At 47.9% G+C, this 26,375-nt stretch overlaps 1 protein-coding gene across 2 annotated transcripts in view; it reads left to right on the top strand.

Moving 5' to 3' along the window:
• Positions 1-24,256, top strand: part of RGCC (regulator of cell cycle) — a 28,418-nt gene extending 4,162 nt beyond the window's left edge. Inside the window, exons 2-5 of one of the 2 annotated variants that reach the window (XM_069640797.1) lie at positions 979-1,149; positions 14,721-14,828; positions 17,702-17,764; positions 23,905-24,256. In XM_069640797.1, coding sequence (XP_069496898.1) covers positions 979-1,149; positions 14,721-14,828; positions 17,702-17,764; positions 23,905-23,912 — 350 coding nt within the window. In that variant the 3' untranslated portion in view covers positions 23,913-24,256. The remainder of the gene's footprint in view (positions 1-978; positions 1,150-14,720; positions 14,829-17,701; positions 17,765-23,904) is intronic. The other variant, XM_069640798.1, reaches the window with a different exon arrangement.
• The last annotated feature ends 2,119 nt before the right edge of the window (positions 24,257-26,375 follow it).

Below are 26,375 nucleotides of genomic sequence, written 5' to 3'. Positions count from 1 at the left end.
GAAACCGCACTTGTTTAGACTCTGTGTCCCCACTTCTCGTGCACAAACTCCTTATGCAGCCGGTGGCCCTGCTGACCTCTGGCATCTTGATACTTCACAAAATGGAGGTGTCCTTCCTACATGCATTGCCTTTCCCGATATCTCACTGATCAGCTCCTGCAAGGTCATGTAGAAAGAATTATACCACAGCATGCCACTAGTGCAGGAACCCCCAGCATGCCGACCCTTGTGGGAGAGGGGAGGGGGTCGAGTCATGTGTGGTAATGGAACAGTCTGAACACATCACCTGAGCAGCACGGGTGGCTTAAAGGGCCACACACACACACACGAGTACCTGCACCTTACTATTTTTCTGTTTGGGGTGTGGGCAGTATTGGCCTCATTTTAGATTGTAAACATAGGCAGGTGTGCGGCTTAGCTGGACCCTGATGGCGACCCCGTGCCTGCTGCAGGGGGGGCAGACATTAATGATGGCTTCCAGACCAAGGGGACCGTTTTGAATATAAAGCTAACACGGGGCAGACACGGGAGCACCGGTCAGACAACACTTTGCACTTCAGGTAGATTTAAAGCACGAACAGTATTTGGTATTTTGCCACATGATGTTTAAAATGCCATGTGTGCATTCATGCAGAACACAGGGGCACATGCTACAGTAACTGGTGTTTGCCCAAGATCACACGGCTCCTGTAATGTAATCCCCTGACTCTGATTACTTTATGAATCTATTGTCCAGGAGCACCTATATGGTTTCTTGTTGCACGCATATAATGTTGATGGATGTTGGTGTCTCTTAAAAGATTCTTTTGCTTTAAACGAGCCTCTCGGTTCATTGGTGCGTGCCCTGCTCCGTGCAGGACTTGGCCTAGAGACACTGCCCTGGCGAGCTTGCTTGCTTGCTCCTGTGCTCGGGTGCCAGTTCCATGGGGCGCTGGGGTTGCTGTGATGTTGTGTAACTCCTGCTCTCTGAACCCACAGCCTTCATCGAGGACGACGAGCTGCACGAGGTGCTTTGCGAGTTCGATGCCGTGATGGAAGACTTCTCCTCTCCCTTCGACAAGCGACACTTCCGGTACGACGAGCACCTGCAGACCATGAAGCGGCGCAGTACTGCCAGCATCAGCGACAGCGGCATCAGCGACTCCGAGAGTGAGTACTGGCCGCCAGCGCCTACCGAGGGGAGGGCAAGTCTGCTCCTGGCTATGGTCGCCAGGGAGACGGGGCTTTCATGACGTCCCACCTGAGCGGGGAAGCCCAGCTTCTGTGCATGGGGTGGTGGCATGCATTGGCATCTTCTTCCGGTTTCTTGTAATATTGTCGCCTCAAAATACCACTTAAGATTAATAGATCAGTATTTATGCAAAGGGGGCACAGTCGCCAGTTGTCTGACCCAATATAGTATGTACATAACAATCAGTCAACCCAATGGTTACTGATAATGTAATGTAGAGAAAAGGGTTGTCCAACTCCGGGCCTCGAGGGCCGGAATCCTGACTGGTTTCAGGATATCCATCATTAATATTCATGAGGAAAAATGTGCATACATTTAGAAGCATTGTATGCAAATTGATACCATGAATATTAATTGAGGGTAACCTGAAAAGCTGGCATGGATCCGGCCCTCCAGACCTGGAGTTGGAAAACCCTAGTTGATGAGAATGGAATTAGCTGTTCTACAGCTGTGCCTCCTAGCTGTACATACAAACAGTGACTTGGCTATTGTATAGTGGTGCATCCCCTTCTCAGACGTGTAGGCTGAATCCAGCCCGGAGTTGCTCCCATGCACCCATAGCAGTAAACTAGGATTACTTACCTGCCCAAAGTACTAGAGGCCTGGCTGTACACATGCTGGCATACGTACAGGTGTTGCTGGCACATGGCTTCCAGAAAGCTCCTTTCCTTGGTGGTTTCTCGGCACCACATTGGTTTAGATGACCTGCTAGCTTTGTCCAACGCATTGAACATGTGGCACCCTTCTCCAGTGATTTGAACCTGTGCTGCGCCCCTTCCCTACTCCTTCCTGGGGCATGTGGCACAGCGGCCATTTGCTTGAGCCCTGGGAACCAGAAGTCTGTTTGAGTGTGCGTCTCTGGCTCCCTAAGGGACCGCAAATCTCGTCCATTCCGCTGGCAAACACCTGCTCATTATAAACTGGCCTGTTCATGGGAGACCTATCTGACTCTGGGGGGCTTGTGCTGCGAGGGGTGGGAGGCTCCCATACCCCCTCGCTCTTGGTTAACCAATGTGCTGTGCAGATGGCCCTGAATCTCCGACAATGTGGCCTGCTGAGTAGCAGGTGCAGGAGGCGGCGTCTACTGAACAATGAAGCCATCTTTTATGGTTCTGCGAGGCGGGTTAGTCTGAGGTGGGCCTCACAGGCGGCAAGGCCAATGAGCGGGACAGGACTCCTGCTTGGGAAGGCATTCTGGCACGTTTATTTTACCAAAATGCAACAGGTGATAAATGAATGACGACACAGAATATGTAATACGTGTTAACCCAAAATCCTAACCTGTGTTGGGGGAAGTGCCCAATGGTAAGAAGGTGCCACCACCGCTTGAACCAACCAGACCCCCAGTCCCGCTCCTCTGTGCTTCTACCGGATGTAGACCATTCGGTGAGCGTCCCCTGAGCCTCGCCCCACACCTAATTCTTTTATAACGCGCTTAACACTGGAGACCTGTCTTTTAGCACAGATCAAGATGCAAGCCATTGTTGCTCTGTGTTGTCTTGCCCCTTAGCTATCCTCCCGCCACACCTAGGAGCAACATCTCTTTATCAGAGTCCCTCATTGGTTGAGCCGGTATACACTTCTATGCCATGTGCTAAATATACTGCGAGGGCGGCTGCGGCCTACCATTTAGGGGCACTCCCTCCCATGCACCCGGTGGCAAAGCAATGGGTCCTGGCACTGCACATCTTTCCTTCACCAACTCCATCTTGAATGGGTTCCTGTAAATACACGAGTCTGGTGCCATCTCTTGGATGCATTCACCACTTCGATGTCACCCCCCTTATGCCTGCAGCCCTGAGGCCTACGGTATATTTGACACATCAAGTGTTGCCCACTTTTGGGCACCCCCAGTTATCAGCACCACGGTTCCTGCATGGCCACCTTGCTCATCATGCTCAAACATGTGCCATGTTCATGCCACTGAACGGTCCTCTCTTGTCTCGAGAATTTCCAACCCCTTTTCACCCCTCAGTCAGGGGTTGAAGTGTGGGGCAGTGGGAGTAGTGCATCGATGGCCCCTCTGGCCCACCAGCCCATAGTTGCCCTTCTGAATGCTGTGTTTTACAGCAGTACTGTGAAGAAAACAGTGAAATAAAATGCATTTAAATGATCACGATCAGTTTTAGGGTCTTACCCACTTTTGTTGAATAAGAGTTCTTGCCTCAAAATGATAGATGGTAAGGTATATAGAAGGGGGGCTCTCCCTGCTTTTTGCGGTAAAACTGCGGCAAAACCAGCAAACCAATTCAGCGAAATGTAATTCAGCGAAAAAGGCCAGTAAGCGTTCATAGAGCCAGTCTTACTCCTTGCCCCCGTCGGCATGCAGCTTTACGCACCGCCCCCTTTCCAGTCACCCGCCATTTGCACCCCTTGATGGACATGCGGAGGACACCTGCCCGTACAGACAGCCTGGCGGACAGCTGGACTGCACGGGGCTATGTCGCGGCTTGGGAATGAGCTTTGTGTCCCAAGCTGTCTCCTCTATTCCCATCAACGAAAGCTGGCCAGCCCGTGACGTGTGACGTGGCTCAGTATGATGTGAGCAGGGCCCCGGTTCGAATCCCCAGGGGGGCAGAAGTGAGAAGAATAAAATGCTTCTCCCCTGCCTTCCTGGAATGGTGCTCTGGGTGAAATAAAGTAAGGGAATGGTTGCGGATTTCCTGGCAAAGTAGGGAAACGCCATAGCCCTTAGTTCCCACACACTTTGACCTCTGACCGTGGTCCAGTCCACCCATGTGGACTTCTTGTTCAAGAGCAAGTGCTATTTTTATGCACCCTTCCCCCTTGTCGCACTTCTACTCCGTTTCCATGTCATGCACCAAAACCACTGTCCCTCCCCCCATGAGAGGGAAGAAATTCCTTGTGCCGAGAAACCTGCGTCCTCTCCGCGCTTGGCAAAGGTGGAACCATCCACCTGCAATTCAACAACCCTGCGTGTTTTAACAGGCCTCATTCCCCCAGGATCGCCCTGGAATCACACACGCCGCACTATGAAATAAATCACTCGGCTCTATTCCCGTTTGCATCGCTGCATACTGTGCTCTGACCTCTCGTTGGGCAGGCCTGTCCCTTCCCATTGTCCTGCTGAATCCCAGTTGGCATCATAGCTGATTTTCACTCTTTCCGCCTATATCCTGTAGTTCTCTCATTCCTCCTGCCGCCATCGTAGGTTAGTCCAAATCCTGGGCACTCCAACCATGAATTGTTTTGCACCATGAAACTAGTACCCACCTTGCCCCATCCACGCCTGTCCGTCCCTCTCTAAATATCCAGCAGGTGCACCTGACAGAGGTGAGTCAATTCTCTGAGATATGGTCTGCACTCTCCACCCACTTATAGTCCCCAGAATCCAGCGATCAGCAATACTTCTCGCAGCGCCTCATATCATGATCTGGCCCCCTGGCTGGGGCAAATATGGCATCACATACAAGACGGAGAACCCCCAGTCATCCCTCCAACCCTCTGTCCTGACCCTACTACCATAGTGCCACAATTCCCATGCAAAAGCCAGCATCCCCCATCCCGTGTTGCCCCAACCTCCCTGGCTCTGCTTTCCATATGCTGCCCCTCTGCAGCAATCCAACTACCTATCTCCTTAACAGAGCTGCCATGCGCAAGGACATGATATGACATGATAGGTTATTTATAACGCGCTTAATACCCAGAGGTTTCTAAGCACGGACCTGGGGATCGAACCAGCGTTGCTCCGTCTCGCCTTGCGAGCACGTTGCACCTGTGCTCTCCTCCCAGACACCTGCAAGCACCTCCCAGGTCAGTGCGGTATCCCCATGCACAACCGGCCTGTCCTGTCAGACTTGCGAACTTCAAGCCTTGCCTGCAAACCTACCAGGTCGGCAGCTGCTCACGAGTGCTTTATGGCGTTTCCCCCGGCCGGACATTTCAAGGGGTGCCTATCGGTTTTCATCCAGGGTTCCCCTTCCTTACTCTTTGATCAAAGTACCACCAGTGAAGAGGCCCACGCTCTTGTTGAGAAAACAAAGGCAAAACGATGACTCTTCACCTCCGTAACCCATAAACCAGGCTCTAATCCAGCAGCGGCTGGTGAATTAAAAAAAAATTGGATGGGCGAGGGCATAGTGAGGCATCATGAACCAACTAATGAGGGTCTAGGGGATGTTCTCCTCCTTCCCCACCCTGATAAAAAAAAATGTAAATAGTGGGTTCAAATGGTACATTGTACACCACATTTTCTGTGAAAATAGGGTACATAGCTCTGACAGCTTGAAATGAACTACGTATGGTAACTCGTGAAAAAATCCAATGGATGGAAGTCACCAGCAGTGCACAGGAGCATTTCCCAACATATGTTCATGATGCCTTCCCCAACGATATAAGACAGTATAAGACATTATCCAATGGATGGAAGTCACCAGCAGTGCACAGGAGCATTTCCCAACATATGTTCATGATGCCTTCCCCAACGATATAAGACAGTATAAGACATTATCCAATGGATGGAAGTCACCAGCAGTGCACAGGAGCATCTCCCAACATATGTTCATGATGCCTTCCCCAACGATATAAGACAGTATAAGACATTATCCAATGGATGGAAGTCACCAGCAGTGCACAGGAGCATCTCCCAACATATGTTCATGATGCCTTCCCCAACGATATAAGACAGTATAAGACATTATCCAATGGATGGAAGTCACCAGCAGTGCACAGGAGCATTTCCCAACATATGTTCATGATGCCTTCCCCAACGATAAAAGACAGTATAAGACATTATCCAATGGATGGAAGTCACCAGCAGTGCACAGGAGCATCTCCCAACATATGTTCATGATGCCTTCCCCAACGATATAAGACAGTATAAGACATTATCCAATGGATGGAAGTCACCAGCAGTGCACAGGAGCATTTCCCAACATATGTTCATGATGCCTTCCCCAACGATATAAGACAGTATAAGACATTATCCAATGGATGGAAGTCACCAGCAGTGCACAGGAGCATTTCCCAACATATGTTCATGATGCCTTCCCCAACGATATAAGACAGTATAAGACATTATCCAATGGATGGAAGTCACCAGCAGTGCACAGGAGCATTTCCCAACATATGTTCATGATGCCTTCCCCAACGATATAAGACAGTATAAGACATTATCCAATGGATGGAAGTCACCAGCAGTGCACAGGAGCATTTCCCAACATATGTTCATGATGCCTTCCCCAACGATATAAGACAGTATAAGACATTATCCAATGGATGGAAGTCACCAGCAGTGCACAGGAGCATTTCCCAACATATGTTCATGATGCCTTCCCCAACGATATAAGACAGTATAAGACATTTTCACCCTGGCTGTGGCCATATATTTTCATGCAGGCAGCAACAATATAGGCCAGTATTCCTATATAAGAACATACCACTGTTCACTTTCTTTTAATTTTTTAATGACAAAGTCCACGGTTTCTGCCCAAAAGCAAGCCAGTCTAGGCACGAAATAGCACGTCACCATGCCAAGTAAGAAATCATAGCTGGGCTGTCTGCAGCAACATATGCCACTCTAGCCACGTAATAACAGTTATCAGCCTTACTTTATCTTAGCAAGAACATCCTTTGGTATTGCCCTGTACCAATTCCCCCTCGAAGCCCCTGGCTTTGTAGATAGTCACACCTCTCAATCATTCACCCAGCACCGACCAGATATACACAATTCAGATATACAGAGATTCATATAAACATTCACAGCATTTATATACACATTCACACAAGCAGTCACGCACCCATACAGCTTCTTTCAATCATTCACACAGCACCATTCAGAACACTTACACAGACACACATTCAGGGCCTGATTGCAAGCTCTGTGTAAAACAGTGTCAAATGCCACTTCCTTGCTTGCTGTATATTTTGATCTATTAATGCAAATGCATTTTTTTTTTTGCTGGTTTTCTAAAGGGAGGGGAGGGGTTGGGAGTTGTCCTAGTGCCCCCTATGGGAAACCCCCCACTCGTGTAATCCTGTTCACTCCCTCAAACTGGGAGTGTTCCTGTTCAACCCTGAGGCTATTGTAGAGCTCATTTCACCCCAGCCCCAAGTCCTGGGTACTTGCCTGCCGGCACCCATATACAAAACTCACCAGTCGGCACCAACCACCATCCCACTTTATAAATCTTGGACTAAGGTGTGATCGTGCCCCTTCAGGGGCAGTCCTGAGTAACCTGATGGCCACTGCTTCCCTCCATCTCTCCATCTCCCAGACTCCACCCCGCTCCTTCAAATCTATTGGATCAGAAGCTGTCCAGCAGCACCAGTATTGCTGCTTCACCGGCCTGCACCAGCCACCTTAATATTGGCAGCATTCCATTGGTAAATACACAGGACGCAGTCCTCAAATTCACAGTACACACTGCTCATGCGCCTAATCCTTTCACATGACGACAACTTAATCTTTAGAGTATCTAATAAGTACACAGAACTGTGTGTGTGTGCCACCCTTGCGTGCACAAAACCAGATTTCTGCATTATTTATGAAGGTCGACTAAGTGCCACCAAATCTAAAGGCCATATTGATGCCAAATCATTCACAAAACACATAGAACATACATTACACCCCAGGCCTCCGGAGAGGACATTTCTCACCAAATGTGGCTCTCTATTTTATTTATTTATTTATTTAAATGTATAAAGCGCACAGCGGCGCTGAGGCATCGTGGCGCTGTTACAGAAGATTCACTTGGTTGCAGATTACTTAGGAAGAAAGCTGAGAAGAAGAAAACAGTACATGGTTCATTGCAGTAATACAGCAGGTATGTTCCATGGAAACCACTGTCTATGGTACTTGCAAGGCATCTGTGGCCACGATACTCCAGCCAGTATTAATGCCTGGGAATGGGGTGAGCACCACACTCCTGTGCATGGGACAGTGTTTGCTAATGAATGAATCTCACTGTCCTTGCACATATTCCCCATGAGCGATCCTACGTGACACCATTGAATTCTGGCCTGTGTTCAAGAAGTACACACTGCACTAGCGCCTTACAATGCATTCCTCGCTGCATTTTGCCGGCTGCCAATGCGCACTTGAAACGCATCACAAAGATCCACATGCCTCCCGATGGACAACCCAACGGACAAAATAATGACCCATTTCTTCTCATCTTGCAAGAATACTGCTACTCAAAACTCGCGCCCTACCCAACAGTGCGCCACCTCTGTTGCCAAGTGTCTACTTCCTCTGCAAAAACAATACATCCTCTGATTTCTCAATGGTGCATAAATGGTATCACCAGACAGCCCCTCATTAACACAAAATCTACTTCTCAATACGGAAAGACAAACCCCCTTACTGGCCACTCATCATGCTTTTCTGGCCTGGCGCCCACAACATGGACCATATATTCTCTGCTTAAGAGAATACTAATGCTACTCGCACCCATAAAGGAATTCTCAAGGCAGCTCCCTACACGCCCTCAAGCCACTTCACTTCTGAATACGGAAAGCCCAAGGACAGTCTCGCTACCAGACTCAACGCCCTCACTCAGTCTCCTGATGGCCCCATACGGTCTTTGTTTCACCTTTCTTGGTCTCGCCCCTGCCACAAGGCCACCGGCTGCACGGTTATCACTCCGATGACTCCCATGCCGGAGCAGCATGAACACCGCGGTAACCTGCCACTCAAACACTGAAGCTCTTCCATGGGCTAAACCAAGAACGACCCAAGAAAGCAGAACTGCTAATCGGGGTGCTGGTCTCGGGTGCATTGAGATCCAAGGTCTGCACCACTTTGGACCCCCTCCTTATAGCTCCTGGCCCTTTACTTGCCCTAAACCCATACTATCCTGGGTACTTCCGATGCCGCTCAGCTCCTGAACGTCCCTCATTGGCCAACTACTGTGCATGCCAACACCTCCGCCCCAGTATGCTGCTAAAATATTTGTGGTGGAACTACTTGTTTACCTCCCATGCAGAAGTAATTGTATTGCACACACATTACCCTTTTTTCCCCCCTCTGCTGCCCCACCATTCCCTTGTCCAGTTGCTGGTAGTTATAAATACTCAGGATATGCAGAACTGGATCCGCTTTTTACGACTGGACCCCTGTAAGACCAGCAAAGACCAGTGAGAGGGGTGCAGGCCCGAGGATGCAGTCGCATGGACAGCACACTGCATGCTTCATATGTGCAGAGCTACAATGAGTTGAACCTCAAAAAAAGTAGTTTCTAAGTACTTGTACATTTAATGATTGGTACTGTCTAGTTCAGCACTTTAAGTGGGTCGGTGCAGATCCCCAGCAGTCTCTGAAAATCGTTTGTCGGGGCCTTGTCATCGCTTCCTAAAGTCCCCTTGTAGCCCTGGTCGATCAGGCTGCTAGAAGCCAAGGCATCACTTTTTTTCTACTTCCTGAAGCCTCTACTGTCCTATGTTAGCTTTGGAAGTCTTGGGTGCAATTGTAGGGAGTCAAGGCAGACACTGAATCTAGGGGAAGAATTGGGCTGGAACAAGACGAAGCTGTGCTCTGCCAAAAACTGTCTTCCCGGATCACTGTTCCACATAGACAAGAGGCTCAAACGCCCCCAGCTCTCTCCCCCTGACTGCCATGAGTCTCATGAAGACTGTCTCGGGAAACTGCAGTGAGACTTGCCCTGTCTCACGGGTAGAGAGCTGCCTCAACTTGTGGGGGGGCGGGGGGCGGGGCGGCTCTGGGGGTTTCAGAGCTCATTGCACATTGCTGCACTAGATACTGAGGGCCCGATTCGCATCGAGGCATGCTAAACTGCATGCTTCATTGCCCCTTATGCTGATGCCCGGGCACCACGCTTATTCTGAAGTGGGTATATGGGTGCCGTTTTTTTGCTTTTGCGAAAGTGGAGGAGTGCCACGAGAATGGGCATCGAAAATGAAAGATTCCGAAACTGCTGGTTGCTAAATTGGTTTTCTGCCCTTCCCAGCAACTTGCACACACATTCCCAAAGTGGCGCGTTCATTCCAACTTCGGAACAATGCCCAACCTTCCTGATAGGTGTTAGTACCTAAAACGTTACTAATGCTTAGCACCTCCTTTAGAATCAGGCTCTCTGTGTTTCTGTGCAGCCATGATAGGCAACAACTGAACAGGTAGCATGTTAAAGTCTTCCTTTGCTGAACAGCCAAACACAAATAATGAGTTTGTCCAAAGCTATATATATGTCTCATGCTTTGCATGTATTTTAGTGTCGGGGTCACTATCCCGACAGAGGAAATTAGCACCATACCAAGTGTCCATTGCATGTTCAGAATGAATGAACGTTTGAATTACTAGCACATGAATGTTTGATAAATTGGGGGTCATTCTTATGTTCCCAAAATGCACTTTGTTTTTATGCAAAGCAGCCAGCATCCTAAATTCAGGGCAAACACATCATTGGACACTTGGCTCAGGGCCCCAGTTACGCACACACCACTGAAAATACCCCCCCCCCACCCTCCATCCCCCCGCTGCGTGAATGTGGAAAGCAGAGGGGGCTGCGGGGGGAGTTCTCCTTGTATATTGTGTCCATTTTCAGCACTGACTGGAGCACTCGCCTTTCCCTTCGTCTTTCTCTGCGTAGTTGGAACAGGGGCAGGGCTTTGGCTGTGATTCCTTTGTTCCTGCTCCATGTTCAGTGACATGTGGATGTAGCTGGACTGTTTAGACAAGCGCAGAGGGCGTGCATTCTCAGGCCACGTGCACGCAGCTTTGAGCGATTGAAAACCAGCTCCATCTTTTCATAGCATTGGGCGGGCGCAGTTCTTGCCAGTGATCGTTATCCTGCTGGGAAGCTGGAAACTGCGCGGGGGGAGTGATTTCAGGGAATCTTTCCATTTCGGTGGCCCCCATCATTAATGCTGGCCTAATGAGGTCCTACTGTCTGCAGGCGTTGTTGGTTGCACGTGCGCTTCTGTAGCATTTGCAGTTCTTTTCCAAAAAAGCATGCACATTTCAATCCATTTTCCTGTGACATTAATATTTGTTAATGGCCGGTCTCTGCACAGAAACGTTTTGAAATGTGTTTCTAGGTTTGCTGCGACTGTCTTTCACTTGACTTGGAATTGCAGGGGAGGCGGAGCACTTTCACTGCCTGCCAAATCCATTGGCCTCTGCCAAACCATTGAATGTTTCCAGACTGTTCCACCCGCAGAGTTCTAAATATTTCGCCGCGCAGCAGCCAGCGGCTTAACCTTTTCTCTTTACGAGTCTGTTTTCCACGCCAGGCTGCTAGCCGGATTTCATGCTCGAGTTCTGAGCCCCGTATTGAGTCCAGAAGGGGACGTGTCCTCTTGGACTGGTCTTCCATTTTTGGCCACGCGTCCTCATTTGCCCTGCAACTACTGTTTCAGAAGCCAATCTGTCTGTATAATGGTTAAGGAATATTGTTAATTTATAACGCGAAAATGGATACGAATGGTTTCTAAGTGGGGGATCGGGATATGAACCTGTGTTGCGCTGAGTTGTCTTGCTTCCAAGACGAGCACTGTGCCCCTGAGCGATCCTTCCCCAAGGAAACGACTGGCTCACTGTGAAGCTCACCTTCCCAGGGCAGTACTAGCAAATTCTCCCAGGAAGCCGCTGCCTCATATGGTGTAGGGACTTTGCTTGACCATCTCCTGCCTGGGTACTGCCCCCCACCCACCCCCTTCGTAGTCGAGCCCTGTAAAAGCATCTAACCCCCAAGCATGCTGTCTCACCACTTCTACCTTCTTTGATTCCTTGGTTATGAGACTGTATATGATACAACTAGTAAAGGACTGACATGTTGCGCCCCTGCCTGCCTTCTTCAGGTGTTTGGGTTCCTTGGCTATGTGACGGTCGAGGCTGGCTTTTGGCTTCTTTGAAGGAACTGTCAAGCAATGAAAGGATCGGGAACATTGCAGACGGAGTCCTTCAGCTATTGTTGCTTGGCCTTTGACAACTTGTTTTGTGTTGGGAAGGCTAGCTGACGAGACGCGTTATCATCCAGTACCAATTGGAAACCACCCCCTCTTGTGAATGGAATACACCTGGTCCGAAGGGTCCTTTGTTGTAAAATGGGCATGCTCTGATTTGAATATTGGGGGGCAGGGGGGTTACGGGTTCAATTTCTAGTTTTGTTTATACTATCCATGAATTCTGAAGAGGTTTCATATGTGGAAACGAATGTGGGGCCTCGTAAGCGATATGGCGCTAAAAAGGTATACACAACACAAGTGGTGTGTGTTACACCTTACATTGCCACCGATCACAGGTTGGGATCCCATAGAATGTTTACGGCATGGGATGAATAACCCATGCTGGAAATATCCCATGCTATTCCAAACATGATATTATATGTTATTTATAACGCGCTTAATACTGAGAGGTTTCTAAGCACGGACCCGGGGATCGAACCTGTGTTGCTCCATGTTGTCTTGCTTCCAAGGCGAGCTCGTTGCCACTGAGCTATCCTCCCGAGACTATCATGTCATTGGGAGGTATTTCGAAGGCACTTTTTACTGTCACCCCCACACCTCCAGCGGGCCGTTTAGGATGTAACGCAGCAGGTTTCTGCTTCAAAGTGCAGAATGCTTTTTCCTATAGACCAGTGCTCTGTTGCCGCGTCTCTTGACCTGGTCCAGTGGATGCTTTTATTTGAGAGGGCGAGTGCTAGATTTTGCAGTCTCTCTCAACAAGCTGCCTCCGTCTTCGCTGTTCCTTGTCACCGTGCCATTTTTTCCCCCCCAAATAGTATCCTTCGGTCATAACACAAGCAATCTTGCTGTGCACGATGGGATTGTGTCCCACCCGCAGCTTGTCATTTGACATGTGTTATTCATGTCTTCGGGTGGATGGAACTTTTCCCGTGCATTAGCATCTGTGGCGGGATCTATGTGATCACTGCGACGGCCGAAAATGCTGATTTCTTTTTTTAACCCTTTAAACCACATATATATGCGGGGGAGACCCCTGCAGACCCCCAGATTAATATGATACACTTCACCCCCCCACATATATATATATGGTGTAAGGGAGGGGTTAAAATGAAAAAAAAAGTCAGCATTTACGGCCGTCGCAGTTCCCAGGTCGACATTTTTGTACGATTTCTCTGTGGCGTGGGCCCAAACGAGCAGCAGTGGAAAGTTTTGGGTAAATACACAGAAGTGGAATATTGCACAGTGGTGTCCAGGACACCCACGGGCTACTGGCTCTGCCTGATTTGGAACGTTGACGCCTCCCTCCCTTAGAATTCTGTCCTGGTGTATTGCCTGGCTGCAGAACTTGACGTAGCACGTCGCTGGTTTTTGCATTCAATTCTGCGTTTTTTGTTTCCCACGTCAGCCATTCCTTGATCCTGTGTTTGCGCTTCTTTCCTACGCCCATCTCCTCCCCACCACCCTGTTACTATTTTAGCCTTGAGTTTAGGAGAATTGCTTGTAATGGTAAGGTAACGTGTAGCACGCCCGGACACTTGGGTAACTTGTGTCTTGTTTCCAACTCATCATCTCCTCCTTGTAGAACAGAGTTCTGCAACCTTTGGTTCTCCAGCTCTTTTGGACTACAACTCCCCAAAACCTCACCTGTGATGATGCTGTCTAGGGCTGATGGGATTAGTAGTCCAAAACATCTGGGGAGCCAAAAGTTGAAGACCCTGGTTGTAGAGCGTTGCTCAGGCTGTGGGTGTTGCTACGCCGACTTGACAGAAGTTGGTAGAGTTCACTAACGTTTCTTTACAAGGACTCTAGCAGTGCACAATGTAAGGGGCCGTGGCTCCGACGTACGTTGAAAGAACGTATCCCAAAAGATCGAATTGCAAAATTACGGCGCACACTTGCCCGCATTTTGTAATTCGATCTTTTGGTATTTTACTGTTTGCCCCCCGCACTGCCTTCATTGTATGCAGGGTACCCCCCTGTAGCCAATACTAGCGAACTGGAGGGTCGGGGGACACCCCTGCTCTCCTCTTCGGTATTATGCGCTTCGTTCTAATCTACTATGCCGAATGGTTCTGCATTTTAGATGCAATGTTTTCGTCCATTTCCTGTGGCTCAACTGTGTGATGATGTCTTCATGGCTTTTCGGTTGAATCTGGGCCAGGTCAGTTGGATTGGCACTCTTCATATGTGCGCTCTACATACAATCTAAAACTGAATGCAGCAACAGGATGTGAATATCTCTATGCAATCCTGAATAAGCTACTCCAGAAATCTGTTCCTGGATGCGGCTTTCCACCAGGAGTTGCGAGTGAGTAATCGCGCACAAATCTTGATCACACGGAAGGCTGCATGATATGATATGTTAGTTCATTTATAACAGGAGGTTTCTAAGTGCGGACCCAGGGATCGAACCTGTGTTGCTCCGTGTTGTCATTGCTTCCAAAGCAAGCACATTGCCCCTGAGCTATCCTCCTGAGACTCGTGACTTGTGACTTGTAGTCCAAATCCTCTGACAAGCCAAACGTCCCAGACCCATGTCTTAGTGAGTGAAATTGGAGGTGTTCGAGCTGTCGCTTATACCCTGGTCTTTTAATTCTCTTTACAGGTGCGGATTCCCTCTACAGGCATAGTTTCAGCTTCAGTGATGAAAAACTGAACTCGCCAACCGTCTCCACTCCAACTCTTCCATCTCCTACGATGACTCCACGAAAAGGTACAGAATGCACATGCAAAATCAGCATTGGCGTTGCGCCAAGATGTCTCCAAGATGGCCATGGTTGTGCTTGCACGGTATGGGGCTCTCACTGTCCGTTGATTCGTTGCCCCCTGTGTTCACGCGCTCTCTGTCTGCAATATGACGCGCTTGCAGAGGTAAACACAACACAGCCATATCCAGAACATTGTTTTTATGCAGGTTTGTACTTGGGGGATTCAGATGGCCTTGGTCTGGGACGGGTGGGTTTGCTCATGGCCCATCTCCTACTTGGCGTCCTATCCATGGCTTTCTTTTACCAGTGGTGATCCGTGAAACTCCACTTGTTTGGCTCTCCATGTTAGCAGCAATATTAACCCCTTAAGTGCCAGGCTATTATGTAAGTCTATGCAAAAAGGACGAGCATACTCGGGCCAGTTTCCAGCTTTTGACTGCACTAAACCACTTTTGAAAACACCAGTGGGCTCCTCACTGCACTGACGCGCTAGATCCCTGCAGGTGGTAGACCCTTGGAATTGGGAGCAAAACCTGCTCGCTTTGGGTAAGCTTAAGAGTTAAGGCGCTCAGAGCTACAGCTGATTAGCTTTGCCATAATACAAAAAATACTGCCGGCTTGAGCACACCATGATATTTTTCTCCAGCCCGGCAGACATTTCTAGCCAGAGGTAAAGGTGGTCATAGGGGATTTTCAGGATCCAGCCCCTCTTCACCAGGAAGAGAGGAAAGATTGGGTGAGCGCCTGTTCTCCTCCCGCTTCCTGCCCCCCACCGCGCTATACAGCAGCAGATATGGGGGCACGAAACCTGTCCTGAATTGTTAAAGGGTGATTTGCAAGCGCTACATATGTTTGTAGGACATCCCTCAATGGATAGTTGCTCCCCACCGTCTGGCGTAGTCGGTATAGCTTTCCACATAGAGACCCGCCTGGCCTCTGACTGGGCTGTAATGGGGGGTCATTTCTACATTGATTCCCGCTGAGGGGGGCCAGTGGGTTCCAACAGCTGTTTTTGTGGTCTGGTCCCTTGTGTTCATTTTTGCCTCGCAAATTGGAACCATCTTGGAGAATTGTGTGTAGTGCCGCGAACCGAGTAGGACTTTTCACCATATTTCGTAATGGTGGGGTGAAGTCCTGCTAATTTATTTACACCTCTTGGCGGCCTACTTTACTCCTGCTTGTTGTCAAAGGGGAATGGACTCACATTTCAATCTTGCTGACGGTTTTTTCCCCCACTTTCCTAGTGCCCCCACCCATCTAATAAACCCATACATTGGCCCTCATTCCGAGTTAGGACTACACCATGGAGTAAATAGCTCCATGGTTGGCAACCATGGAGCTATTTACTCCATGGAATACCGGCATGGTGAATGGAGTAATTTCCGGTCCATTCCAAGGTTGGATGGACCGCTAATTCCCCATTCACCATAGCCCTTCCCCATCCCCATTTCTGCCCCCATAGGGCTCAATGGGAATGGGGAAGGAGGTAATTACGGCACCGTAAATTACGGTGCCGTAATTTACTCCAAGGTCACTTTGCGGGTCCCGTAATTTACTCCTGCTAAAAGCAGGAGGTAAAGAGGGACCCGCAAAGGGAACTCGGAATACGGAGGTAAGGGATTACTGCCATCGGTGCCCTTACAGGCGCCGGTAATCCCTTACCTCCAACCTCGGAATGACCCCCATTGCTTTGAAAGAGCAGTGTTGGGGTGCAAAGCTTTTTTTTCTAAATAAATGCAGGAGAAGCATTGTTTTGAGGAAGGCTGGCTGTGGTTTGAATGTGGGACTGTTCACGTTTGAGACCTTTGGTAATGTTGTTTTCACTTTGATAGCACTTTTATCTAAAATGCCTTTCAGAATTATGGTGCTACTAACTGTCAAGTAAATGGATCTAGGGGAGACAAAGTACCAGAGAATCAAAAAGATTGATATCTTAAGGAAAGCACATGGAGGGTGCTGACAAAACTGAAGCAAATGGGGAGGCGGCTCTAAGGTAGCTTAGCCAGACCCCTAAGCAGACAAGAGGGGACACATATTAAGGTAATAGATACAAGAAATGGAACTAATCCATAATGGTGAACCAACAAAGCTCTGGAGGGTATGGGAGCATGCGTGGTGAAATGCAGCTCAGTCAGGCAGAATGTAGAATACATTTGAAAGTAAAAAGCTTAGTGTATGGAGAAGCGGATAGTCAGGGCAACAGTCATTCATATCCACGTCTAATGACCCCCAACTGTTAAGCCTTTGATTGCTGCTCTACCTGAAGCATTGGCTGGCTTCCCTGGAAAGAGCACCGACATTATACCCTCCGCCCCACCCTTCCCAACCCCCAGGCCATCAGACTGTGGTAACTTGCAATCACAAAGAATACTATGTAAGGTGCGGCATAGATCTGGGATGGGTACCTGCTCCGGACCTCATCAAGCTGTGGAAAGCAAAAGTTAGTGGACTCTCTGGGCCCGGCAGAGTGGACTGTCTGGGCCCGGCAGGTTGGACTCTCTGAGCTCGACAGAGCCCGGGTTTGAATGGGACACTTGCTTGTGGAGGCATGGGCTGGTTACCTCTGTTGATGAGTGGGGGGCTGCTCGGGCTCAGCAAGCCTGCGTTTGCTGTCTTTTCTATCTTCAGATCAGGATAACTCTTGATCCTGGTGGTTTTTTCCTTCCTCACCAGGGACACTGGAATTATTCTAGCACAATTCAGTCTTCACTCCCATTCCCCTTCTTACCATCTCGCATTGAGGTGCCTTTAACTTTTGAATGGGTGTCATTTAAATGTGTAACTGCACAGAGCCACCACAAGATAACCGTGATGTTTGCCGACTGGATGGATGTCTATAGAATTGTTTCCTCATGTCTTGATTTCCTTCTCTGTACAGCAAAGCTGGGCGACACCAAGGAACTGGAAGATTTCATTGCGGATCTTGACAGAACTTTAGCTAGTGAGTACGCTGCCTGCATGGACTCCTTCAGTTTCATATCTTTGGCCTCTAAACTTGACCGGCCCGTTGAAGCTCTTAAAAATACTACTTTAATAATGTGTTCCTATAGGGCTCCCTACAGGTTAGACTATGCATGCTTGTTGGGTCACTGGCCATTGTGAGAAACATCCCCGGGCACATTTCTGCTTAACTAACTGTTAGAAGCTGTACTTGCTATTTATGATGTTGCTTGAACTCTCCGAGTTTGGAGCCAGTGGTCTTATGTGTCATGTACCTACCTGTTGGTAATGGAACAGGCTGCAAACCAACCTCTGGGGGCAGGGGGTGGGTGCATTTCTGGAGTGGTCTGTGACTTAAAAATACGGGTTATTTAAAAAATAAAAGCACATGTCTATGTAAATTGGTTGCCTGCAGCGAGAAGCCTAGATTTCTACTACTGTACAGGCTGGGGTAGTCCACCAGCACCCCAAGGCTACAGATGAAAGGCAGTGTTTGTAATTTGGTAGATACTAGTGTACTCCAATGATGGATAACCGAGGTGATTTATTCATGGCGTGCAAGTCAAGGAAAACATCATAGCAATCCCACATACCTAACCCGGCTTTTAGGCCTGATATCTATATTTATTTTGGTCACCAGGCAGCGGAACATTCTAGAAACCTGCCTCTTAATCCTTCTGGCACGTTTTCATTATTTAGAAACGTATGTCTGTCGTTTTGTTCATGAATCAGTATGACGTAGTTCTGATGTGACTCTGTGTGCATGTGGGTGGAGATTACTTCCTGGAAAATCCCTTAGGTCAGCCGTGGGGCACCTGTCCACCGCCACGAGACGCCTTCCAGCGTTCTATAGCAGATCATAGCGTTCTATAGCAGATCATTGTCTACACTGGTTCAGACTATCTGGATCTGATGGACATGAGCTCACGTTCTTGTTCCAGTAACCCCGGAGGGGAGGGAGCACGGCTGTTCATTTTACCACGCATGCATCAAGTGTCCATCATTGCCTTCATCCAATAGAGGAAAAATGAGGCCTAATAAAGGATGGAACAGGCATAATATGATAGAAAGGTGTAGTCGGAGCTGAAGTTAATATGGGGCGTTCCCAATCCCCAATTCCTTTGATAGCTCAGCAGCAACGTGCTCACCTTGGAAGCAAGATGACGCAGAGCAGCACAGGTTCGATCCCCGGGTCCGCACTTAGAGACCTCTGGGTCTAAAGCGCATTATAAATAACCTATTATATCATCCCTTCTGCAAGAGAACTCAACCCTAGCCCCCCACCCGCATCATCTTCTCGTTACCTACACTTGATGAATTTACTTATTATATTTACCGAATGGACTCCACTCCCACAGTAAGAAGCTACTGAAGTTCACAGACTGGGGCCATCCTGCTTTGTTTGTTTCGTTTTTGAAAAGATGTAATCCTTTCTGCAAGTTTTCCAGACTTTGCTTCTTTCGAGCATTGTAATCCTATACGTCCATCAATTGAGTTTTTGGTGAACATTACAGGTCAGTTATGGTTTAAGTTAGTAGACCTGCTTTAAATGTAGGTATACTAAAGCGCCAAATTAAGGCCAGATTTCAATAGAAGAAATGTCTAGAAAGATGCGAAGGAATAAAGTGCGTGCACGATCGATGATGAAGAGACTCTTTCCTCAGGAGTCTTTTTAGGCGCACCCCCAATTTTCACATTCTTTGACCAATTTCCTGACTTGGCTGAAAGCAGCATTACGTTGAGCATGCCTGGGCTCATGGTTTAGCGGACTCCTGATCAACCCGCTATGGCAAATCATCAGCACCTACTGGTGACCACTACTCGTGAAAGCTGCCGTTCTTCATACGTAGTGAGCAAATCCCCGTCTGCAGGAATTTCCCAAAACGTCATTACTCATGTACGTGATGGGGGCAAGAAATGACCCCTAAAATGGATGTAGTCCTTCTCTCAGACGTAACCCAACATCTTCACCTTGGAAGCTTGCAGCAAAACCAAATGGGCCTATAATCAGTTTGACTAAAGGATTCGTGCCGTGCCACTCAACTTGTCCATGGAGTCTTCGTCGGGTATTCATCGTGAGTCTGTATAGGCTGGCAGAATCCTCGCCCTGACGCTGTGGTGTTTGAAACTTTGACAAATGCTTTAATTCCCATGCTATGTTTGAAGCATGTATATTTACCCCCTGTCCCCACTGCCATATCTATTTTTTTTTCTTCTGTTTTTGTTTCTCTCTTATAGCATTCTCTGTAATTGTGTTCTCCATTATCACTGGGTACCGCTCCCATCAGATGGGTTTCTTGGCGCTGAGACTAGACTGCCTAAAAAAGGAAAAGAAATCAAAGCTGTTTTTCTTTAAAATAGCATCGTCTGCACAGATCTCACTCAAGGATGAAGGGGAGGGGCAAGCATACCACAAGGGTATTCCTCTTAAAGCAGCACATTTTGTAAAGTTATTTGCCATCCGACAGAAGAACTCTGGTAGGACAATAAGGGGTGAACCAAGACGACAAATCTTGGTACACGACTGCAGACACATCTGTGAACCAGGCACAAGATGTTAAAGCAAATATTTTGTTTAAAGGGTAACCAATGCAATGACGAAAGACCAGAAGTATGGGCAGAGTGCTTGGAGTTGGTGAGCAAGTGAGTTGCAACATTTTGCAATCGGAAGACCGCTGTATTCCAATCTAGATTGTACAACAATAATCAGAGATGGGGAAGAATAGTTCAGAAAAAGGGAAAATCTGCTTGAGGACCCAAAGATAGCGCTACGGGGGAAGAGGCCACTTGATTGCTCTGGGGGTCAAATTCTAATCTACATTGACATCCAGGTTCTTCATGGCAGAGACCAGTTTAGGGAAAGGACCTAGGGAGACATGCCAAAAGATGTGGCCCCAAAACCCTGACTCACCTGCCTGCCAGCATAACCTCGGTCTTCTCGCATTACGCTTCAGACATCTCATCCAGGTGGCCACTGCGGTCATGCATAGTTGGAAATTGTTTGCAACATAAGCCAGTCTGCCTTCCAGCCAGAGAAGCTGGATGTCACTGGCATGCATGTACAGTCCAAAAGACTGGGTGAGCTCAATCGGAGGGTGTATGTAAAGATTAAAGTGAACGGGGAAGGGAGTTGAATGCCATGGGGAACACCTCGGAAGAAATTGGAATTTTGAAACCAAAAGGGGGTGGGGCGTGTAGAAGGGGTGCAAGAGCCTCTGCTTCCTATCAGAAATTAATGAACAAAGCCAATACAAGGCTGCAGCCATGATGCCAGTAAAGCCGGTCCTTAAAGAGGAGCAACACCAATGTCCTGACACTGCTCCCATCCAAAAGCTGCCTTGGATCTTTCATAGCTGCTAACAAGACACTCTGTGCCACAACCCAGGTGAAAGCCACCCTGCAGGAAGTGATCCTCTGAAGGCGTCGTATCGCATGTGCTGCCAACATCTTGGTAACCGGGAAGGAGCCAAATTTGACGAGTTGAATCTTAACAGAAGGATCCAGGGTTCAGTGGTCGAAGTGAGCGGGAGCGGTCGGTAGTGGTGTTCCTCTACTTTTTAAAATTACCTTTTATAGCTCCTGTACTAAAAGAAACCGATCCGGAATGGTTTCGTTTTAAAATACATGTGTAGGAAGAAGTTGAAACCTGCACTTTCACTGCACTGCACTGAACGTTCCCTTAAACAGCAGGTGCAAGTGTTTGGGGGTGTGCATTGTGTGTGGGAGGGGACGTGGTGATTGGTTTTCCTGGGAGTGGGTGCAGGCCAGCAGGGAACATAGTTCCACTACTTCTTTTTGTACACTTCGACCCCTGCCAGGGTTGCTATTTTCAAGAGCGGCATCACAATGCCAAACGTCAAAGTCTGCAGATCCCCGTCTGTAGGCAATGATGTGCTAAGCAAATGATACAGACCGGATCTGAAGATTCTTAAAGGGGTGGGTATCATCAGGCAAGCCATCCGGGTAGGATATTAGTGTTATTTAATTTCATATAGCATGCCTCAGGCAATTCTGCTAGGTGCTGTACTTGGTCAAGTCCTGACACATTTAGACTTTTTGCTTCCCATTTCAGTTATATAGTCTCAGGAGGATAGTTCAGCGGCAAGGTGCTTGCCTTGGAAGCAGGACGACACAGAGCAACATGGGTTCGATCCCCGGGTCCGCGCTTAGAAACCTCTGGGTATTAAGCGCGTTATAAATGACCTATCATATCATATATAGCACAGTCGTAATATTAGCACCCAGGAAGAAGGCATAGGCCAAGGAATGCGAGCTTCATCTCACCATACAAGCTTGCGTTCCATTCAGTGGCTGGAACATTCTCCACTAGTTGGCCACATCCTGGAGCACTTCCAAACCATCTCCTCCCACCTAACCCACCCACGCACGACGCTCGCCCATATACTCCGCCTCCCTTACCTGCTTGGTTGGCCTCCTCTTCGGGTTCTCCTGCTGGTCTTAACTCATGTATCATAGAAATGGAAGCTGTGCTCCAGCTGGACCCGGTCTTCCATTTCTATCACAGGCTCTGCTGCGATCTGCTCAAAAAACACAATTGGCGGGTAAGGGAGGGTGTTACAGCAATAATACCAGAGGTGGCAGTGGACTGGATTGGCCGATATCGGCCCTGGGACCCTTTGGACAGGGCCCTGGGCTGCTGTCAGCCAATTCAGCCTGCCACCATGGGCATTCTTGCCAAATGTACAACTAAACCTTTGTAGGGCACGTTGCAACGTTACTCCTCCTTCTCCTCCTTTGACAGCATAATGGAAGGCCGCTGCAAAGGTACAAGTAATGCATGCCATTTTTCAGGTAATTCGGACACCTACAGGCTTTTTGGGGTGATTGCTGCTGGAGAAAACTCGACCTCAACAGTGACTTGACTTGGGAGCTGCAGATCTGTGTATCCAGTTTCTGTCCTGGAATGTAATGATGTATTAATGTTATGAGTAATTGTATGTTAAACTTGCGATCGGCCAGCAATCTTGAATTTTTGTGGAGTGGTTAGGGAGTGTAAAATGTTAACTGTGCTCTAGAGCATGTTGTTAAAGACCTTTTTTTTCCATAGCCAATTTAGCAGTTTTCATAGAGTTAAGAGTAGCCACCGGTCTTTCCAATCTGCCATTTTTCTCGCCGTGTCAGTGTTTCTAAACTTTCTCTGCATTGCAGCATTTATAGACTTAGGCCCTCATGACTTTGACGATCTGGAAATTTTTTTTATGTTTTCCAGACCGGCAAAACACAAATTTGCTGGTGCTGGGCCACGGATCTCCCAGTAAGCCTGACCTGCTGGTAGAACAGACCCTTACTGGCAAAGAAATGCCTGAATTACCGGCACCAGTAGTACCAATTCAGGCAATCCCATCCCATGGAGTCCTATGTGACTCCAGGGAATGGGAACAGAGTCGACTCCGCTGCCTGTAATTTACCAGCGAGGTAATGGCGAAACTGTAATAGTGTCTAAGCATTACTGCTGACCATCCAGCTGTAATTGCATGTTAATACAGCTCATGTGTCCCAGTTCTCTCCTCCGCGTTTTGATTGTAGCATAGTTGCTGTTTCCAAACTAGTATCCATTCCTGGTCACCTGAATTGCAAAAATGGGATCACTACAGCTACCAGAATCCTTTGAGACTGAAAGAGCAACTCATTAGTAACACCTGTAAAAGAAATACAACCTCCCTGATTGTTTGTGACAAGAAAGCGCTCGGAGGAGACGAAAAACAGAGCAACTGAACTGAGGCAGAAGGGCTTCAACCCTGTTAACACTTGTTGAATTTTGGGATTTAATTCAGTTACTACTTGCATTTGATATATTTGACTGGGAACTGGAGTGCGCGCCTCGCCTTCCTCTTTTTTCACATAGTGCCCATTGTAGAAATCTAAAATCTAGAGTACGCCTCAAGCAGGTATATAGGTAAGGTATTGTGGTGATCTGGTTGTTGCTTTTTGCACCCTCCCCCACTGTGTGCAGTTTTGGGAGGGCCTTCTGTGATGTCCTTTCTGTGGTGATAGAGGGGCAGGGGTCCCTTTACTTCCTGTGCATGGAAGTTTCAGGCCTTTTGTGCTGTTTCTCTGCAATGGCTCATGTGAATTCTATGCTAGAGCGAGCTTTAATTTCCCCTTCTCTATTTTTCTCAGGCATGTGAAACTAGGAGAACTTGGCGCCCTTTGCGGTGGCACACGCCAGACTGGCAGACAGCCAGATGAACGCAAGTGATGACGCCGCTGCTGCCACCCCGCCCGACCATGGCAAAGTCACAGCATCACTGTCATGATTATATTCATTTTCGGAATATAAAACTAATGCTCTTGTGCTTGTCCCTTTTACTGTACAGTAGACTTGATCAATAGTGAAATGCCTTATTTTTACTTAATTTAAATGCTTTTATGGAGATATATTTGTAATTTTATAGAGTTGGAAACCGTACTGAGGCTTTTTTCCATACATAATATATTTTTGTATACAAATAAAACTTTGAGTTTTATGTTCCATTTGCGTTCTGGATTTTGTTTGTTTTATTTGCCCAAGTCTGACTTCTCCATTAATACAAATGCGTGTAAAAGTCCCAAAACAATCAGGACGGCTAGGTGTACCAATGTTCAGCACTTGAGGGATGCAGGCGTGAGGAGGACATGGCTGAGTCCAAGGGAGAAGATGCATTATTCTTATTGGCACAGCCTAGTGTTCCATGGGGGCGGGGCTGGCGGGACCTGCCAGGTACTGGGAGCAGGCTCACTAAATCGAGTGCAGAGAGGAAGGTGTGGATGCTTGCAACAGGCCTCATGAAAATTGTACTGAAAAAACATAACCAAACAGTTGGACACAAGACTTGTTCGTTTAAGATACCATAACATGTTATGTGGTTGTTTGTGCTTTTTTTTGGTGGAAAAGTTGTGTATTGGAGATTAATGTGACTTTATTCCCATGACCACCCAGGGTACAACCCTTTGTAAGTGGCAAATCTTCCTTCAGACCTGGATCCAGGCTTGCCGTGTCTCCACATTCTAGAGGTTAAGGCAGAGACTTCAAATCCCAGGGCTTTCTGGGTCCCGCACAACAATCTCTTCCTCAGGGTCTTTTATAGTGTATTGCCTGCCTCTTCCACTTGACTTTCTATTGATTGTCACCGGCAGAGTTCCCATATCAATTAGAATCACACGCATGTGAAGTCCTCTCTACTGCCCCAGGCCCTGGCTTCCAAATATGGATCTTGTCCCCCCACCTCCTTATTGCAAGCTTCTAGCACTGGAGTAGCCATGTGAACCCGATTCAGATCTGGGGCCGCTTCAAGCACCTGGATTCTCTCCCACCCTCAGCCACATTTAGGATGCATGTGGCCTGCTTTTTGAATATAATATTCCCAGTCTGGGGTAGAAAGCGCAAGCTTCAGGGAACGATGGGTTTGAACACCCATCAGGAAACAGTGCAGAGACTGGGAGAACAGAAGGAGCTGGGGAGAGCCCAGATGCAGAGCAGCCCCAGGGAGAGGAGAGACTGAAGTCCTGGGACAGAAGGAGACTCTCAACATCTAGGAAACTGGGGACCTTGGAGAGACTGGTGACTTTGAAAGAAAGGGGAAGACTGGTGACCCAGAATATGAGGCGCTGGGAGATTAGGAAATCTCTGAGCGGATTGGTGATTACAGACTGTTTCACCTCCATGTGTTGGCATTTTATTCCCCTTTGTTTAATGTACCAAATGCATGTCTGTCCTAATTGGTTAACTTGTCAAGTAGTGACCAACCTGCAGACCCAAAATGGGCAAAACATGCAGATGCTATAGGAGATATTGGGCTCAGGTGCGTGACTAACACAAAGGTGACTGGCTGCAGCTCTTATTCCGGTGGGCCAGGTCTGGGAATGGTCTTGCGGGCTGTATGCTCTGGATCCTTCGAGACCTATGCAAAGGTAAGAGGTTGATCATTGACTCCAGCAAGGCCAAGGCAATGGTCTTGGCCACAGGATTTGTTTATGTGTACCTCGAAGTTTCATAATTAAACTACCTGGGCCTAAGGTTATCATCACCTGGGTCCCTTCTTTATCAAGGTTGTAGAAAGAGCTTTCCACCATAACCAACAGGCTCTGGACATTCATTGGCTCTCTCATTAGACTGGGGCCAGATCACATCCGGTGCATGTCAAGCCAAGGGTGTTTTGCTGGTACCCTTTATGTTTACAAGAAAGGTGTGTAAGGGTATAGTGTGTCCGATTACGCGGGGACAGCAATTTTATAAAGAACGTGCTAGCTGCGTGCCGAGTGGTCTGTGGCTAACCCTTACGACGCTAAACATAAAGTGTATAGGAGCCATTTGCACTTCTTGCTTGGCTTTATTTCACACAACCAGTATTACTCTTGCACAAAGTTGCCTCCTTCATATATACATGCAGTTGCATAAGGTAAGAGAAAGTCCTTCAAAAAGAATATTCCAAGAACTTGAAGAGGTATGTTTGAGTTTTAATCTATGGTAGTATCTCTTGCATAGAAACACCCAACACGTGTTTCGACAGTAAGTCTTTCTCAAGGCTTGTATGTACTTTAATTACAGACAAATTATGCATCAGAGTATTCATAATGTTTGATTCACATTAATTCGTACACATGAGTATTCT

Source organism: Ambystoma mexicanum, chromosome 7q, assembly GCF_040938575.1.
Source record: "Ambystoma mexicanum isolate Mex_15411 chromosome 7q, UKY_AmexF1_1, whole genome shotgun sequence".
Lineage (NCBI taxonomy): Eukaryota > Metazoa > Chordata > Amphibia > Caudata > Ambystomatidae > Ambystoma > Ambystoma mexicanum.
Note: the sequence above shows the minus strand (reverse complement) of the source record. Positions and strands in the feature narration are given on the sequence as shown.